Here is a 19,036-nt window from a genome sequence, read left to right as displayed (position 1 = left end):
GCATGACTGATGCAAAAAGTAAAAAGAAAAAAAATGGAAGCCATAATACAGGCATCAAAGCAGTCTCGGATGTCTTCAGCAGATGGCATTCTTGTAAGGAGGTTTACAAAAATGAGTCATTGCTTTATGGATGCTAAGGGAGAGAGGACCCTTGGGGTGTCAGGAAGGAAGACTCTTACTTGGTACTTGTATACTTGGTGACAGCTTTGGTGCCCTCGGACACAGCATGTTTAGCCAGCTCACCAGGCAGCAAAAGCCACACCGCTGTCTGACTCTCCCGCGAACTTATTGTCAAACGCTTGTTGTAGTGAGCTAGACGAGAAGCTTCTTCTGCAATCCGCTCAAAAATATCATTCACAAAAGAGTTTGTGATATTCATGGCTTTAGAAGATATTCCTGTATCAGGATGCACCTGCTTCAAAACCTTGTACACATAAATGGAATAGCTCTCTTTACGACTCCTGCGCTTCTTCTTTCCATCTTTCTTAGCTGGCTTCTTCTCACCCTTCTTTGAACCCTTCTTAGGAGCAGCGGGTTTTGCTGGTTCTGGCATCTTTGATAATAGTTTCATTAAAGAGAGAGCTTAGAGCTGGACAATAGGCTGGCTGGTAGAGAATGGAGTGAATGGTTTGGAGCTGGGAGAGAAGAAGCAGGTGAGGTAGTTATGAGCCAATTTAAGTGTTTTAAGGAGAGAAAGTGGTGGGATTTATAGGTTTGGTGGGCTGCAAATCTCGCTGTCTTGTAATAGGTTGATTCAAGTTTTGCAAGTAGAGTTGAGATCTGTAAATATTTGGGAGCAATAATTTAGGCAGGGTAGAAGATAGGTATGTGTGTGAGTGATCCTAGCTTCAGCAGAGAGAAATTTTTTATTTCTGTACAGAAGTCCAAGTTTCTGATGGGTTTTTCTGATACAATTATTTATGTGAAGGTCAAGTTTTAGCTGATCATCGATGGTGACGCCAAGGAGTTTTGTGCTGGTGTTGACTTTGATAGGGGTATTGTTAATGGACATTATGGAGAAGGAAGATTTGATTTGATAGATGCAGAGATAGTTGTAGGATGTTGTGAGTAAGAGAAGCCTTAAGTATGAGGGTAGGTAGGGTCTTTATGAAAAGGGGATAGAGGTGTGGGAGATGTTGTTAAAGCGAGTAGGAGGAGTAGTGGAGCAGCAGGGTAGAGAAGAGTGAGATATGCATGGTTGGAGAGGGAGAAGTAATATGGGTAGGAATATTAGGTCAGGGTAAATGGGTATGGGGTAGTGTATTAGAGAAAGTTAGTTGAGAAAGGTTAGATGTCAATGGTCGAAGAAGGGAGTGTAGTGGAATTTGGTGTGTAACAGGAAGGGGAGGGATTTATGGTAGGAGGAAACAGGTGGTTAGGTATAAAGGAAATGATATGGAGGATGGGAGCGAAGTGAGCCGGAGCACAGTGGAGCAACACCAGAAACGGAGGTTGCCACAAAAAAACAAAAAAACAGTCTGTGAGTGCTATCAAGTTAGAGAAGGATATTTGCCAAATTGTAGGGTAATAGAAAGCAAATAATTTCCTTATCTAATGTTCTAACTTACAAGGGAGTCCTTCTGTTCTTAGGGAAGGGGAATGAAGCAAAAGAGTTGTGCAAGACACAAGTATGTAATTTGTTTTCAAACTGTTTGTGGGGAATATGTTAGGTCAGGGAGGGGGAGGGTGGATAAAAGAAAGTCAGGTAGTAGAATGGGTAGGCGTCCCTGATAACTTGCTCAACAGAGCTATCTAGACTTGCAAGAAAAGCCACTAGTACAAGTAAAAGTGAAGGTTGCACTTATTTATAATTCATTAACCTCTTAGTCATACTATATATCTGTCTATTTGGTTGGTGGGTGCATGCTGTTTGATCATGAGTCAGTTTTTGATACAAAGTCTTTAATTCCACAAACAGGCACTGGGTTACTGGCCTGTCTTAATGATAGAGTGGATAGGTAAGGAAGGAAGAAGCAGACAGGAGAAAATAAAATTATAGTTCTAAGAGCTTGCAGGAGATGATAAGACACCAGATGTAAGATCCATAAGATTCTGTCTCCTCAATATGCTCACATGCTTTGCAATTTCTGCACTTTCGTGTATCTGCAAGTTGTATAAAGTTGTTCCTACTTTTTTCTATCTTCCCTCCATGACATAATAGATCTTTCAAATTTTTATTTCTTCTAAAACCAAAGACTGGTTTTCCCCCACTACCTTACCTATTTTTCATCTGTCGTCAAAACATTCCAATTCTGTTTTATTATATCACATATTCCCCTATGTTATTACTGTATGTTAAAATTAGCCTCTCATCTTGTGTTTTAATTGTGTTTTAAATAAAAGTTTTGAAGCTGTTCAGCATGGTGGCCAGTACCTGCATTTTCTTCTTTCCTTTGGAATTTTTTGTGAGCAGGCAGCCTTTGGTGGAGTATCTACAGTTCTTCTTTGGTTTGGCTTTGCTGGTGTGTCTGAAGACTCCACACATTATGGCAGAACAGTGGGATGTTGGACTGGAACTAGGTCACAGTCCTCATGGTTCATCTACAACCTGGACAGAGAGTAAGAAGAAGTGTGACAACTATAAGTAATCCTTATTTGCCTTGGATTTACATATACTGTCTGGTGAACATGTGGTGAGTGATCCTGGTCAAAAAGAAAGGGTGGCCTTTACAGACTTAATACCCTGCACAATAAATTAATGAAACTAAAGCGTCCACAGTGGCAAAGACATCATTTGGAGGCTTGTATGCAGTTTTGTATAGGTCCCAGAGGCCTTAGTGTACTGTGTATGCCTTCACAGGGTGAGTACTATCCAGAACTTTTAGCCAAATGGCAGTGTTTAAATTTAGAGATTCGTTTTTCATGCATCTGTTTACTGCTAGATTGTCATGCTCCACAAGAGGATATTTTAGTGAAAGAAATTGAGACTTTACAAAAAGATATAGAGCTGGAATATGCTGGTGATTCTTATATGAATAAACTGGAAGAGAGTTACTGTTTGGTATCTACTTTAGACATGAAATTGCAGCAAACAAAAACCTAAAAAATTGATGAGAGACTTTAATGATTTCAGACAGGACAATATTTTTATGTGGCCCAAAGAGAAATCAGTCCAGGCTGAATCATTTACTTCATCAGCAAAAAAAAAATCGCTGAAAATACCTACATGCCTACCAGGGCAGGCATGCTCACTCTCATGCATGCAATCATAATATTTCCATGATGACTAGGGAGGAGCAGAACAGTACACAGTTCAGTCCCACCATTCAGCGTCCAACTGCAGCACCAGTAGAGATGACACGAAGGCGGATGGATGACTCTGCCTGTGGGGAAGAGACCAGTATAGTAACTTCCAAACTGATTAATCGACCAGGGCATGAGTCAACTGCTGATACCATGGGAGGACAACCTTTGACATCCAGCATGGAAAATGAGTTGTCACGGCTAGGAGCACAGACAAAAGTTTTTGAGATGGGAAAGGGTTCTTTTCCATCACTGCCTGTACCAGTAAATAAGAAGTATCCTTTCTGGATAGAAGAAGGGTTTTATTCAAGAATGTCTCTGGTGCCAAAGAAAGAAGCTTCATGGAGACACGTGCCAGAGCTTTCTCTTTAAAACCATTTTGTGACAATTCCAAAGTTCAAAATGTTATCTCTTCATGATCTGTTACTCTTGTTCTCCATTTAAGTTTTTAGTGACCCTAGATTTAAAAGATGCTTACCACATTCCTATAGCACCAAATTCCAGACATTTCATAAGGTTTTCTGTCTCTGGATGACACATTCAGTTCTTTGCATTACCTTTTGGGATATCCACTTTTTCAAAGTGTAGCTCCAGTGATATCTTACTGCAGACTGCAAGGTATTCACATTTTTTTTTTTATTCAGATGATCTGCTTATCTTTGCAGAGTCTTTTTCAACGTGTTAAGAATCTCTCACTTAGTGAGAGATCTGCTGCGTGGATTGGGGTTTCAGGGCAATATCCAAATGTCTTGCTTGACTCCTCACAGGATTGTTTTTCTGGAGTGTCTCTTAGGTACCTCAACTCAAAGAGTTAGTCTTCCACAGGAAAAAAGTCTGTCTAGATATAGATCTATTCCTGAGATTTTTCCACCCAAACAAATGTCTCAGCAAGGGGATTTCTCAAGATACTAGAACTCATGGCATCTAATTCTTATGATTCCTCTAGCAAGACTCCACATGAGTAAATTCAGTGGTACCTAAAATCAGTATGGTCCCAGCATCAACATTCCCTGACATTCCAGATTCCAGTTTTGGGTTTTTAAGAAGGGAACCTATTTGTTAGAGAGACCAATTTTATCTGAATCTAGATCTCCCATTTTCCCTTCAAGCTCCAGCACAGTTAGTGATGATAGCCACCTCAGATTTTGGACGATTGTTGTCTATGTAGATAAAAGTGCAGGGTCTTTGGAACAAAAATGACAGACCAAAAGAAATATTTGTAAAAGGGATGTTGGCCTGTCATTAATGCTGTCAACTCTCGCAATCATCCTAGGCTCACAGGTATTTACTAGGCTTAATGACCGCAAAGGCCTTTTTAAGCCTAGCCATGCATCCCAAATCTCTGACAAGTTCTGGTACCCTTGATAAGTGTAAGCAGGGGCTTGGGATATGAAACATTTCAAGAAGGGGCCTGAGAGATGAACCATTTACAGGTTGCCTGTGTCCATTAGTGACATAGGTACCAAGCCAGGGATAAATTACCTGTTCCCAATCCAATTGTCTAAGTTACTATTGAATTGGGTTAGGAACTCTACTTCACATGGAGAGAGAGTCTGTTCCAGAGACGGGGGTTGTCTCTGCGATGCACACTTGTCTCTCCATGAGGTCCTATTTATATCACAGTCAAGGTTTAAGTCTTTAGAATGGGCAATTCTGGTGCTGTTTGTTTTGCAGATATGCAGGAGGTCCATGAGAGTGGGGTCTGACAATGCCCTGTATGGTAGGCATAGATCTCTACTCAGCAGCTTGTAGGAGACAGAATACAGGGATAGGGCCATGAGGTGGTCTGCATAGTACATTTTACTTATGCCCTGTATTCTTTTAGTGAGGAACCTCTGTGGACATTCCATTTGTTGGGTATGCCTGGTTAGGTACATACCAAAGGGGGCATTGTACTCAATGATAGGTCTGATGAATGCCAAATACAGTGGAACAATGACTTTCTAGGACCTAGATAGACGCATGATGGTCAAAGGCTAGATTACTGTCTGTGTGTCCCAAGTCCCTGACTACTGGGTTAAATCTAAGGGATGTGTTGTCAATATGATAGTTACCAGAGGTGGATGACTTCCCAAAGGATACTATTATGCATTTCTTGGCATTTAGTTTTAGTCCATGGCTCTGAAACAAGTTGTACATCTGTGCCGGTCCTTACTGCAGAAAGTTTGTGTCTGTGTGGGATTCAGTGACAGCTCCTAATTTGCAATCATATGCAGATTTAATCAGCCAGAGACTATTTATATTGGCCTTGACTTCAGAGAAGTAAATGCCAAAAAAGACTAATCCCTGAGGGGCTCCACTTGTGACTGACCTCTTCATAGAGGTGAACTCCCCAGTGTTAACTTCCTAGGCCTTGTCTGTGAGCCAGATGGCTATCCATCGGGTGACATAATGGTTTGTACCCAACCTCTTGAGTTTGTCAACGATATTGTGTCATATGCATTGGCCAGGCCAAGGTAGGCAGTGTGAACCATTTTGCCTTCATCCATTGCTTTGATGACCTTCTCAAAGAATTTCACCAGGCTGAGTAGGCATTATCTGCCCTTGATGAAACCAGACAGGGTTGGGTTCAGTGTCTGGAGGTTTACTATATCATTATTGATCATTTCTATGATAATTCTTTCCATGGCTTTGCATATAGGACTAGTGAGACTTATGGGTCTGTAGTTTCCAGGGTCTGTAGATGGCCCACCTTTGTGCAGAGGGATGACTGTTGCTGATGTTCTTCGTGTTTCCCTGTTGCAGTTATTACATTTGGGTAATCCTGCTGGCAGGTTGCCCTCAGTCGGCCAGAATTTTAAAGTTTTGGGTCCTGCGTCGCTGTCGCCCCTTCCCTGCCGTCAGGGGTATAAAAGATGCAGCCAACGCCATTTTCTTCAGTCTTTCTTGCCACGTGGTGCCTGATGCAGAAGCAGTTCGCAAGTGCCGGTCGGACAACTCCTGAGATTTTCGTGTTCGAGTTCCAGATCCGAAGTCTTCATTAAAAGCTAAGTACCCCATTGGGGAAATTTTTTTTCTTGCTCCAGACCGATGTCAGAAAAAGTTAATAATTGTATTTCTTGTGGAAAGCAAATACCTCATAAGGACTTTCACTCTTAATGTATTCCTTGCCTAGGCCCAGACCACGACGTTTCTAGTTATCGGTTTTGTGCTAGATTTAACCAACGCACTATTAAGCGTTGGTACGATTTGGGCGCAGATTTAATTATACAATGCCGTCGGATGACCATCCCACTACCGGAGTTCACAAGAAGCGCAAAGAAAAGGAAAAAGACAGGCAACCGAGGTCCAAAACCGACGACGAAGCTTCTCCTAAGTCAGTCGCCGGTTCTCAGTGAGGCGCTTTCGCAGCCCCTGACGCCCGCTACTTTAGAGTTGCAGGCCGCTACAGACTCCCACATGGAGTCGGTCAGGCTGCTGGATACTCAAGGTATTGGAGCCTCGAAGACTATTCCCTCAGATGGGTCCGTTGCCGCTGAGCAGGCATCGGCTTCTGAGAGTGTTTTCAGACCTAAACAATTATACATTAAACCGACTACAGTTTCAAAGGCAAAAGACTAAAGCACCTTTAAAGGCAAAGAAACAAGTTCACCAGTCACATCGACAGGCCTCCATGCCCAAAAAAGAGATGCTCAAAATGGCCGAAGACTTAATTACATTGATCAGGGGTTCCCATCCCCTTCCTGATAAGAAGCCTAGGCAAGAGACAGACTATGAATCTTCAGATCAGGTTTACATTTCCTCAGATTCCTCCTCTGATCAGGAATTTTCTCTTCCCCCTATGAGGATTCTGATGGTGAAGAGTCTATCCCTTCAGCTTCTCCTCCTGAAGACTATTCCTTTGGGGAAACCTGGCATACCATGAGGGAGCATTTCCACTGGGAGAGCCAAGATTTTTCAGAATCTAAGAAGAGGCTCAGGGACTTTCTTCTACTTCCTCAACACAGGCCTCTAGCTATTCCACCTGTGTTAGACATTGTAGATGATGTGTTTTCAGTCTAGTCTAACCCCTGACTCCTTACCTCCAGCTCCTGTTAAGCCTGACAGATACTACAAGGTTCCTGACTCTCATAAATTCCTTTTCAAAAACCCTGCTGCAGACCCAGAAACTATTTCTCATGGTCCCAAAGGAGTCGAGGCTTCCACTGCAAAAAAACCCTACCCCCTCTGACAGAGATTCTAGGGCACTAGATAGATGGGGAAAAAAGATTTACACATCTGCAACCTTGGCCATAAGGGCCTTAAACTGCCAGTTTCATATGCTCAAATATCAGCAATATGTTATGACAGTGCTTAAACAGAAAATGTTGGTAAATTCTGAATGTGCAGATAACAAAGAAATGCCGAATTTATTGCATGCAGCTGAACAAGTTGGAAAACATACTTTGCAATGTGGTTTTGATTCTCTGGAGGCATCCTGCAGGGCTGCAGTAATGGGTTCTGTAACTAGGAGGCATGCTTGGTTAAAGGAACAAAATCTGCCTGATCATGTCAAAGCTAAATTATTAGATGCACCATTACAGCATAATACCTTGTTTGGTGTTAAGGCAGAAGAGGTGTTAAAGAAAATGGAGGACAAAGCTAAATCTATGCAAACGGTCAAAGTTTTTTTACAAGTACAGCCACCTAGGTTTAGCAGACACTGGCCTACAAAGAATTGGTCCTTTCCAGTGTCAGACAGACCTGAAAGGGGCAGATCCAGACTCCCTAGAGGCAGATCCCAGGCACAAGGTTCGTACAGGTCTAAACAATGGGGTGCTTCTACCTCCAAAAGTGGGGAAGACAAATCACTACCTTACAGGAAACAGTCCCAGTGACTTCCCCCTGCCTGCACCAAGCACTTATTTTCTGGCAGCACCCTTAGGGGAAAAAATAGCACTTTTTTCTCAAAATTGGCACATTATAACCCAAGACAAATGGTTTCTAGACATAGTGTCACAAGGCTACTAGTTTCACTTCCATACCCCTTTATTCTGGGGATTTGGATAGAAGGTTGGCAAATGAATGGCTTGGTTAAGATCCACAATGGAAACCACCTTTGGCATAAATGTTGGGTTCGTCCTTAGAGAAACCCTGTCCTGATGAAAAATGATGAAAGGTTCCACTGCCATTAATGCCTGTAACTCTGAGACTCTTCTTGCTGAAGTTATTTCTAGGAGCAGAGCAGTTTTCCATGATAAGAATTTTATATCATCTGTGTTGGCTGGCTCAAAAGGAGGCAGTGTGAGCTTTTCTAATACAAAATTGAGGTCCCAAGTAGGTATTGGTGCTCTCCTTGGGGGTCTTATGTACTTAGGTACTGCCTTAGCAGTGGATGTGAAAAAATAGGAGGTTCAGTATTGTAATGAGCTGAGATGGCAGAGGCATGGATTTTAATAGATGAAAAGGATAGGCCTTTGTCCAGCATCTCAGTTAGGTATTGTAAAATCTGAGGTATATTTGGAACAAGCGGTTCGAGTCCTTGTGCCTGGCTCCAAGCACAGAATCTCTTCCATTTTTCTGCTTAAGATTTCCTAGTGCTGGGCCTCCTGGCTTCTAAAATGACATCCATAACAGCTTTAGAGAGAGGAGTAGTCTGAGTGGCTAAACTATCTGCCATGCAGCCAGATTTAAGGTTCCGAGTTGACTGTGTAGAATCGGATTGTTTTGTTGAGTCAGAAGATGAGGAATTTGAGGTAAATGCCAGGCTGGGCCTCGAGACAAGCTCTTTAGGATTGGGTACCAGTGCTGGCGTGGCCAGTCTGGGGCAGTCAGGATCATTTTTGGCTTCTCTTGTCTGACTTTTAGGAGTACCTTGGGAAAAAGAGGCAGTGAAGGGAAGGCATAAACTGTCAGGGTTTTCCAGCTGAATGAAAGACCATCCACTTTCCATGTTTGTGAGTGATAAGTTCTTGTGCAGAATTTCTGTAGTTGGCAGTTGTGAGGGGAGGCAGAAAGATCTATGTCTGGGCGTCCCCATTTCCTTGTTATCATGCTGAAGACCTGTGGATTTGGTTTCCATTCATGCGGCTCCATGAGATTTCTGCTTAGTTCGTCTGCCAGTGTATTTTTCTTTCCAGGCAGGAATTGTGCCTGCAGATGTACTTGATAGGTCAGTGCTGTGCTCCACAGAGTCATGGCTTGCCTGCAGAGGGGGTAGGAATGTGTGCCCCCTTGCTTGTTTATGTACCACATAACTGTGGTGTTGTCCATCTTTAGTAATAGTTGTCTTGGATGTAGTAGATCCTTGAAGGCTGTCAGGGCATTCTGTACAGCTAGCATCTCTTTTTGATTGATGTGAAGATGCATTTGTTCATTGAGCCACGTGCCCTGAATACATTTGCCTGCCATATGTGCCCCCCAGGCATAATCCGATGCATCCATTGTTATTGTCTGCCTGGCACTGGGTAAGGTGAAGGGCTGTCCCTTGTTGTGGTGACAGGTCTTGGACCACCATCGAAACTCCTGTTGTAGACAGGGAGTTATAGTCACTATTGTTTCCAGGCTGTGGCAATGCTGAGTCCAAACACTTTTTAGATACCGTTGTAGTTTCCTCATATGCAGTCTTGCATATGGAATGAGTAGAATGCAGGAAGCCATGAAGCCCAGGGCCTGCAGAATTTTTCTTGCAGGGAGCTGGGTCTTTGTTGCCATCATTTGAAAGTAATGAGTCAGTTTCCTTTGTTTGTCTGACGTGAGATCTGGGCAGTTGTATTTAAACTTGCACCCAGGAATATTATCTCTTGAGAGGGCACTAGTTTTGATTTCTTTTCGTTTACTGTGTACCCTAGGCAAATTAATAATCTTTTTACAAACGCCAGATGATTTAGTAGAATGTCCGTGCTCTCTGCTTGAATAAGGCAGTCATCCAAGTAGGGAATATATCTGAATTCTTCTTTGTCTGCAAAATGCAATTACTGGTGCCAGGCATTTTGTGAAGACCCTGGGCGCAGTAGATAAGCCAAAGGGCAGTGCAGAGAATTGGTAATGCATTGAGCCAGTTATGAATCTGAGGTATCTTCTGCAAGATTGTCTGATTGGTACATGCAGGTATGCCTCCTTGAGGTCCAAAGTAACTATCCAAGCCTTCTTGCCCAGCATGGGTAGAAGTTGCTGCCGTGTTAACATTTGAAGTTTGGAACATCCAGGAAAGTATTTAGGATTGATAAGTCCAGTATTGGTCTCCAGGCTTTGTCCTTTCTCAGAACCAGGAAGAGTCTTGAGTAAGATTTTTGTCCCTGTTCTTGCTGTGGTACTCTTTGAATAGCTCCCATGTCCATGAGAGTAGCAATTTCCTTTTGTGCCTCTGCCCATTGGTTTTGTGGCAGGTCAGGCATACCTTTTGATTTTGGAAGAGTGTGAAAGTGGAACTTGTAACCCTGAGAAACTATATTCAGTACCCATTTGTCCTGGGTGATTGTGCCAATTTTGTGCGAAAAGTGCTAGCTTTCCCCCTGGGGGTGCTGCCAAAAGGTAAGTGCTTGGCTTTTGTAGAGGAAAGTCATTGGGACTGTTTCCTATAAGGTTGTGATTTGTCTTCTCCTCCTTTGGAGGCAGAAGCGCCCCATTGTTTAGGTCTGTAGGAGCCTTGTGGCTGAGATCTTCATCTTGGGCGTCTATATCTACCTCTTTGTGGCCTGTCTGACACCTGAAAGGACCAATTTTTTGAAGCCCAGTTTCTACTAAACCTAGGTGGTTGAACCTGTAAGAAATCCTTTACTGTCTGCATAGATTTTGCTTTATCCTCCATTTTCTTTAACACCTCTTCTGCCTTAACACCAAACAAAATATCATGCTGTAATGGAGCATCCAATAATTTTACTTTAACATGTTCAGGTAAACTTTGTTCTTTCAACCAAGCATGCCTTCGAATGACAGCGCCTGTAACTGCGGCTCTGCAAGAAGCCTCTAATGAATCAAAACCACATTGCAGAGTACGTTTTCACTTGTTCAGCTGCATGCAATAATTCCTGCATTTCCTTATTGTCAGGATTCTCTGAATTTGTAAGCATTTTCTGTTTTAACAAAGACATGAGGTACTGTTGATATACTATTGATATTTAAGCATGTGAAACTGGCAGTTTAAAGCCCTTACCGCTAAAGTAGCAGAAGGGTAAAGTTTTTTCCCCCATCTATCCAGAGCTCTAGAATCCCTATCAGAGGGAACAGGGTTTTTAGCAGTGGAAGCCTTAACCCCTTTGGGACCCTGAGAAATTGTTTCAGGGTCAGCAGCAGGGTTTTTACTTAGAAATTTATGAGAGTCAGGGACCCTGTAATACCTGTCTGGCTTTACTGGCGCAGGGGGTAAAGAATCCAGAGACAGACTGGATTCAGAGAAAACATCATCAACTATATCAAGCACGGGGGGATAGCCAGGGGCCTGTGCTTAGGCAGTAAAAGAACATCTCTGAGCCTATTCTTGGATTCTGAATAATCCTGGCTCTCCCAGTGGAAATGTTCCCTCATGGTGTGTAGAGTTTCCCCAAAAGAGTAATCCTCAGGTGGAGAGGCTGAAGGTATAGATTCTTCAGCATCAGAGTCCTCATAGGGAGGAAGAGAACAGTCCTGATCTGAAGAGGAATCAGAGGAAATAGAAACCTGGTCAGAGGAATCATAGTCAGTGTCTTGCCTAGGCCTTTTATCAGGAGGAGGATGGGAACCCCTGATCAAAGTAATTAAGTCTTCGGCCATTTTAAGCATTTGTTTCTTTGGCATGGTTGACTGTCCAGGAGAATGCTGTACTTGTTTCTTTGTCTTTAATGGTGTCTTTGACTGTACTTTGGCTGCTGCAGAGGATTTAATAGTAAGCTGTGAAGGTCTGAAAACATCCATAGAAGCCGATGCCTGCTCAGCGGCTCCGGACCCATCTGAGGGAATATTTTCCGTAGGCCCAATACCTTGAGTATCCAGAGGCCTAGTTGTCTCCACATGGGAGTCGGATACTGCCTGTGGCTCTGAGGTAGTGGGTGTCAGGGGCTGCGAAAGCGCCTCACTGAGAACCGGCGATTGGCCTAGAAGAGACTTCGTCATCGGTTTTGGACCTCGGATGCCTGTCCTTTTCCTTGTCTTTGCGTTTTTTTATGAATTCCGGTTGTCGGTTGTTCCGACGGCATTATATAGTTAAGCCTTCGGCCAAAGTAATGAAATGCAAAATCAAACCAACGTTTAATAGTGCGTTTGTTGAATCTAGCACAAAACTGACAACTAGTAACGTCGTGGTCAGGGCCTAGGCAAGGAAAACAGTAAGAGTGAAAGTCCTTATGAGATATTTGCTTCCCACAAGAAATACAATTGTTAACTTTTACTGACATCGGTCTGGAGCAAGAAAAAGTTTCTCCAATGGGGTACTTAGCTTTATTGAAGACTGGTTCTGAAACACTATTTCGAAAATCTCAGGGGTCTGCAGACCGGCACTTGCGAACTGCTTCTGCTTCGGGCACTGCACGGCAAGAAAGACTGAAGAAAATGGCATCGGTTGCATCTTTTATACCCCTGGCACACTGACGTCAGGGAAGAAGCGACAGCAACCGACGCCGGACCTAGACTTTGGAACTTGGGCCGACTGCGGGTCGCCTGCCAGCAGGATAACCCAAGAGTAATGACTGCAACAGTGAAACACAATGAACATCTATAATTACTCTCATTCCCTGCCTGCAACAGGAGTTCCGATGGTGGGCAACGGCTTGTCACCAAAACAAGGGACAGCTATTCACATTCCCCCCAGCCAGCAGACACTAACAACGGATGCATCTGATTATGCCTGGGGGGCCCACATGGCAGGAAGATGAATTCAGGGCACATGGACCTCAAACCAAATGCATCTACATGTCAATCAAAAAGAGATGCTAGCTGTTCAAAATGCCCTGACAGCCTTCAAGGACCTACTTCATCCAGGGCAACTACTGATAAAGACAGACAACACCACGGTGATGTGGTATATAAACAAGCAAGGGGGCACACATTCTTACCCCCTTTGCAGACTAGCCATGACGTTGTAGGACACAGCATTGACTTACCAAGTACATCTGCAGGCACAATTCCTGCCAGGAAAGGAAAATACTCTGGCAGACGAACTAAGCAGAAACCTCATGGATCCCCACGAGTGGCAGCTGGATCCACAAGTCTTCAGCATAACAAGGAAATGGGGATGCCCGTACATAGATCTATTTGCCTCCCCTTACAACTACCAACTAAAAAGATTCTGCACAAGGATTTTTCACAGACAAGCATGGAGAGTAGACACCCTATCCTTCAGCTGGAAAAACCTATCAGCATATGCCTTTCCCCCTCTGCCTCTCCTCCCCGAGGTACTCCTAAAGATCAGACAGGAGAAGCCAAAGATGATACTGATTGCCCCAGACTGGCCATGCCAGCACTGGTACCCAATCTTAAGGAACTTTTCTCAATGCCCAGCTTGGACCTTACCTCAAGTACCTCATCTACTGTCCCAGCAAAACAATCAGATCCTGCACAGCCAACTCAGGACTTTAAACCTGGCAGCATGGCGGATAATGTAGTCATACAAAACACACCTCTCAGCAAAGCTGTGATGGATGTCATTTTTGGAAGCCAGAAGGCCTAGTACTAGAAAATCTTATGCTGGAAAATGGAAGAGATTCTGTGCTTGGAACCAGGCACAAGGAACAAATACAAATATTCCTCAGATTTTACAATACTTAACTGAGATGGTGGATAAAGGCCTTTCCTTCTCATCTCTTAAAATTCATGCCTCTGCCATTTCGGCTCATTACAATGCAGAGCCACCAATCTTTTCTCATCCATTGTTAAAACAGTATCTCAGAGGAGCCAAAAATTTAAGGTCTCCAAGGAGATCACCAATGCCTGCATGGGACCTCAACTATGTTTTGGAAAAACTCACCCTGCCTCCTTTTGAGCCATCTGCTACTGCTGATATAAGGTTTCTATCCTGGAAAACGGCTCTGCTCCTAGCAACAACTTCCGCAAGACGAGTTTCAGAGCTACAAGCCCTCATGGCTGTGGAACCTTTTATCATTTTTATCCGGACAGAGTCTCCCTAAGGACAAACCCAACATTTATGCCTAAGGTGGTGTCCAGTGTAGCTCTTAACCAAACCATTCATCTGACAACTTTTTATCCAAATCCACAGAACAAGGGGGAAAGAATTCTACATTCTTTGGACGTGCACAGACAACTTAGATTTTACTTGGACAGAACCAAAGTTTTCAGAAAGACAGAGCAATTACTAGTGGCATATGCTGCAGGATCACAAGGAAAGGCTATCCCAAAGCAGAGTATTTCAAAGTGGATAGGCCACTGCATTCGTTTCTGCTACTTATTACCATGGAAAGACAGTGCCTAAGGGCATTAGGCCACATTCCACCAGAGCTGCAGCCACTTCAGCAGCCTTTCTCAGGGGGGTACCAACCAAGGACATTTTAGAGGCAGCTACTTGGAGTTCAGTGCACACCTTTACAAAGCACTATCATCTGCCACTCTACTCTAAATCCAGGGCAAGCTTTGCCACTGCAGATGCTCATCGTGTTACACTGCTGCAGTCATTACACTTCCTGCCATCAGGCGGTCCACAGTCGGCCAGAGTTCCAAAGTCTTGGTCCGGCGTCGGTTGCTGTCGCTTCTTACGTGACGTCAGTGCGCCAGGGGTATATAAGATGCATCTGACGCCATTTTCTTCAGTCTTTCTTGCCGCCCGGTGCCCGAAGCAGAAGCAGTTTGCAAGTGCCGGTCGGCCAACTCCTGTGATTTTTGAAGTCGAATTTCAGATCTGTAGTCTTCATTAAAGCTAAGTACCCCGTTGGGGAAACTTTTTTCATGCCTCAGACCGATGTCAGAAAAAGTTAATAATTGTATTTCTTGTGGGAAGCAAATACCTCATAAGGACTTCCACTCTTACTGTATTCCATGCCTAGGCCCTGATCGTGACGTCACTAGTTGTCGGTTTTGTGCTGGATTTAACAAACGCACTATAAAAAGACGTTTTGATTTTGCTTTGCACTACTTTGGCTGAAGGTTCAATTATACTATGCTGTCAGATCAACCGACGACCGCAATACCGAAAAAACGCAAAGACAAGGATAAAGACAGGCATCCAAGGTCCAAAACCAACGAAACCTCTTCTAGGCCAGTTGCCGGTTTACCGGTTCTCAGTGAGGCGCTTTCGCAGACCCCCATGTGGAGACAACTAGGCCTCTAGAAACTCAAGGTATTGGGCCTACGGAAACTAATCCCTCAGATGGGTCTGGAGCAGCTGAGCGCTTCTGAGGGTGTTTTCAGACCTTCACAACTTACCATTAAAACAACAGCCAAGACAAAAGTACCATTAAAGACAAAGAAACAAGTACAGCATTCTCCTGGACAGTCCTCCATGCCTAAGAAACAGATGCTTAAGATGGCCGAAGACCACATTACTCAGGGGTTCCCATCGCCCTCCTGAGAAAAGGCCTAGGCAGGATACAGACCATGATTGCTCTGATCAGGTTTCCATTTCCTCTGATTCATCTTCAGACCAGGGATACTCTCTACCCCCCTATGAGGACTCTGATGCTGAAGAATCTATCCCTTCAGCCTCTCCTTCTGAGGATTATTCTTTTGGGGAAACTTTACATACCATGAGGGAGTATTTCCATTGGGAAAGTCAGGATTACTCAGAATCCAAGAAAAGGCTCAGGGATTTCCTTTTATTACCTCAACACAGGCCCCTGGCTATTCCGCCTGTGCTAGATATTGTGGATGATGTGTTCTCTGAATCCAGCTTGTCTCTTGATTCTTTGCCCCCTGCACCAGCCAAGCCAGATAGGTATTACAGAGTCCCTGACTCTCACAAGTTTCTTTATAAAAAACCTTCTGCTGATCCAGAAACTATTTCCCAGGGTCCAAAAGGGGTTAAGGCTTCCATTGCAAAAAATCCAGTACCCTCTGACAGAGATTCCAGAGCTTTGGATAGATGGGGGAAGAAAGTATACACTTCTGCAACTTTAGCAGTAAGAGCTTTAAATTGCCAGTTTCACATGCTTAAGTACCAACAATATTTAATGGCTTAGTTAAAACAGAAAATGCTTGCAAGCTCAGAAGCTCCTGATTGTAAAGAAATGCAGGATTTATTGCATACAGTTGAACAGGTGGGAAAACATACTCTGCAATGTGGTTTTGATTCTTTAGAGGCTTTTTGTAGAGCCGCAGTTACAGGTTCTGTGATTCGAAGACATGCTTGGTTAAAAGAACAGAGTTTACCTGATCATGTTAAGGCAAAATTATTGGATGCTCCTTTACAGCATGATACCTTATTTGGTGTTAAGGCAGAAGAGGTGTTAAAGAAAATGGAGGATAAAGCTAAATCTATGCAAACAGTCAAGGATTTCTTACAGGTACAGCCACCTCGATTTAGCAGAAATTGGCCAACAAAGAATTGGTCCTTTCCAGTGTCAGACAGGCCACAGAGAGGCAGATACAGACGCCCAAGAGGCAGATCTCAACCCCAAGGCTCAAACAGACAATGACAGTGGGGCACCTCAACCCCAAAAGGAGGTGAGGACAAGTCTCAACCTTACAGGAAACAGTCACAATGACTTTCCCTTCAGACGCCAAGCACTTCCCTTTTGGAAGCCCACTTAGGGGAAAACTAGCACTTTTTCTCAAAACTGGCAAACAATCACCCAAGACAAATGGGTTCTGAATATTGTGTCTCAAGGTTACAGGTTCCACTTTCATACTTTACCAAGGCTAAAAGGAATGCCAGACCTGCCACAAAATCAATGGGCAGAGGCACAAAACAAATTTCAGCCCTCATGGACATGAGAGCTATTCAGAAAGTACCACAACAGGAACAAGGACAAGGATTTTACTCAAGACTCTTCCTGGTCCCCAGAAAGGACAAGGCCTGGAGGCCCATACTAGACCTTTCAATTCTAAATACCTACCTGGATATTCCGAAATTCAAAATGTTGACATTACAGCAGCTTCTACCCATGCTGGGCAAGAAGGCTTGGCTTGTTACTCTGGACCTCAAAGAGGCATACCTGCATGTCCCTATCAGACAAAATTGCAGAAGATACCTAAGATTCAAAGTTGGTACAATGCACTACCAATTCTCTGCGCTACCCTTTGGCTTATCTCCTGCGCTCAGGGTCTTCACAAAGTGCCTGGCACCAATAATTGCATTTTGCAGACAAAAAGGAATTCAAATATATCCATACCTGGACGACTGCCTCATTCAAGCAGAGACAAAGGACATTCTTCTATAGCATCTGGCATTTGTAAAAAGGTTGCTAATTTCTCTAGGGTACACAGTAAATGAAAAGAAGTCAAAACTAGTGCCCTCACAACAGATTATATTCCTGGGTGCCAGCTTAAATACAACGGCCCAGATGGCTTACCTCATGCCAGACAAACAAGTTCAACTAACTCAATATTTTCAATTACTGGCAAAAAAGTCCCATCTCCCTGCATGAAAAATTCTGCAGGCCCTGGGATTCATGGCATCCTGCATACTACTAATACCGTATGCCAGACTGCATATGAGGAAATTACAATGGTACCTAAAAAGTGTCTGGACTCAACACTCTCACAGTTTAGAAGCAGTAATACCAATGATTCCCTGCCTACAACAGGAGTTTCGATGGTGGGCACAGGCATGTCACCTAAACAAGGGTCAGCCTTTTACCCTACCCACAGCCAGGTAGACTCTAACAACAGATGCCTCGGATTACGCCTGGGGAGCACACATGGCAGGAAAATGCATTCAGGGGAAGTGGACCACAGACCAGATGCATCTTCACATCAATCAATAAGAGATGTTGGCTGTTCAGAATGCCCTAACAGCTTTCAAGGATCTTCCGCATCCAGGACAATTATTATTAAAGACAGACAACACCACAGTAATGTGGTACATAAACAAGCAAGGGGGCACTCATTCTTATCCCCTATGCAGTCAAGCCATGACCTTGTGGAACACAGCTCTAATGTATCAAGTTCACCTGCAAGCACAATTCCTGCCAGGAAAGAAAAATACTCTGGCAGACTATCTTAAGCAGAAATATCATGGACCTTCACGAATGGAAATGGAATCCACAAATCTTCAGCATGGTAACGCAAAAATGGGGATGCCCAGACATAGATCTTTTTGCCTCCCCACTGAATTGCCAACTACACAAATTCTGCATAAGGACTTATCACAAACAAGCATGGAAAGTGGATGCTCTTTTGTTCAGCTGGAAAAACCTAAAAGTTTATGCCTTCCTGCCACTGCCTCTCCTTTCAAAGGTACTCCTAAAAGCCAGGCAAGAAAAACCACAGATGATCCTGATTGCTCCAGACTGGTCACGCCAACACTGGTACCCTATCTTAAGGAACTTAGCTCAAGGCCCACCATGGATTTTGCCTCAAATTCCACACCTTCTGACTCAACAAAACAATCAGATCCTGCACGGTCAGCTCAAAACCCTAAACCTGACTGCATGGCAGATTCATTAGTCATACAGGCAACACATCTCTCTAAAGCTGTTATGGGTATTATTTTGGAGGCCAGGAGGCCTAGCACCAGGAAAACTTAGTCAGAAAAATGGAAGAGATTCTGTGCCTGGAACCAGGCTCAAAGCCTTGACCCTCTTGTTCCAAACATTCCTCAGATTTTACAATACTTAACTGAGATGCTGGACAGAGGCCTATCCTTCTCATCAATTAAGATCCATGCCTCTGCCATTTCAGCACATTACAACACTGATCCTTCTTTATTCTCTCATCCCTTGCTAAAGCAGTACCTCAGAGGGGCTAAAAACATAAGACCGTCCCAGAGAGCACCAACACCAACTTGGGACCT

The 19,036-nt window shown here is 43.7% G+C and overlaps 2 protein-coding genes across 2 annotated transcripts in view; one reads left to right on the top strand and one right to left on the bottom strand.

Annotated features, from left to right (window-relative positions):
* The window catches only part of TONSL (tonsoku like, DNA repair protein), a 1,124,870-nt gene that overhangs the window by 650,401 nt on the left and 455,433 nt on the right, over positions 1-19,036 (top strand). The gene's annotated exons all lie outside the window — the stretch shown is intronic.
* Positions 176-556, bottom strand: LOC122798468 (histone H2B type 1-F/J/L-like). The gene has a single exon (XM_044067418.1). It carries the CDS (start codon positions 551-553, stop codon positions 176-178), a length of 378 nt encoding a protein of 125 aa, XP_043923353.1. The 5' UTR covers positions 554-556.

The sequence above is a fragment of the Protopterus annectens genome, chromosome 3.part1 (assembly GCF_019279795.1).
Source record: "Protopterus annectens isolate FY-2018-M chromosome 3.part1, PAN1.0, whole genome shotgun sequence".
In the NCBI taxonomy this organism is placed as follows: Eukaryota; Metazoa; Chordata; order Ceratodontiformes; family Protopteridae; genus Protopterus; species Protopterus annectens.
Note: the sequence above shows the minus strand (reverse complement) of the source record. Positions and strands in the feature narration are given on the sequence as shown.

Coding starts and splice junctions, on each gene's coding strand:
- LOC122798468 (XM_044067418.1), bottom strand. CDS start 553: ATGCCAGAACCAGCAAAACCCGCTGCTCCTAAGAAGGGTTCAAAGAAG.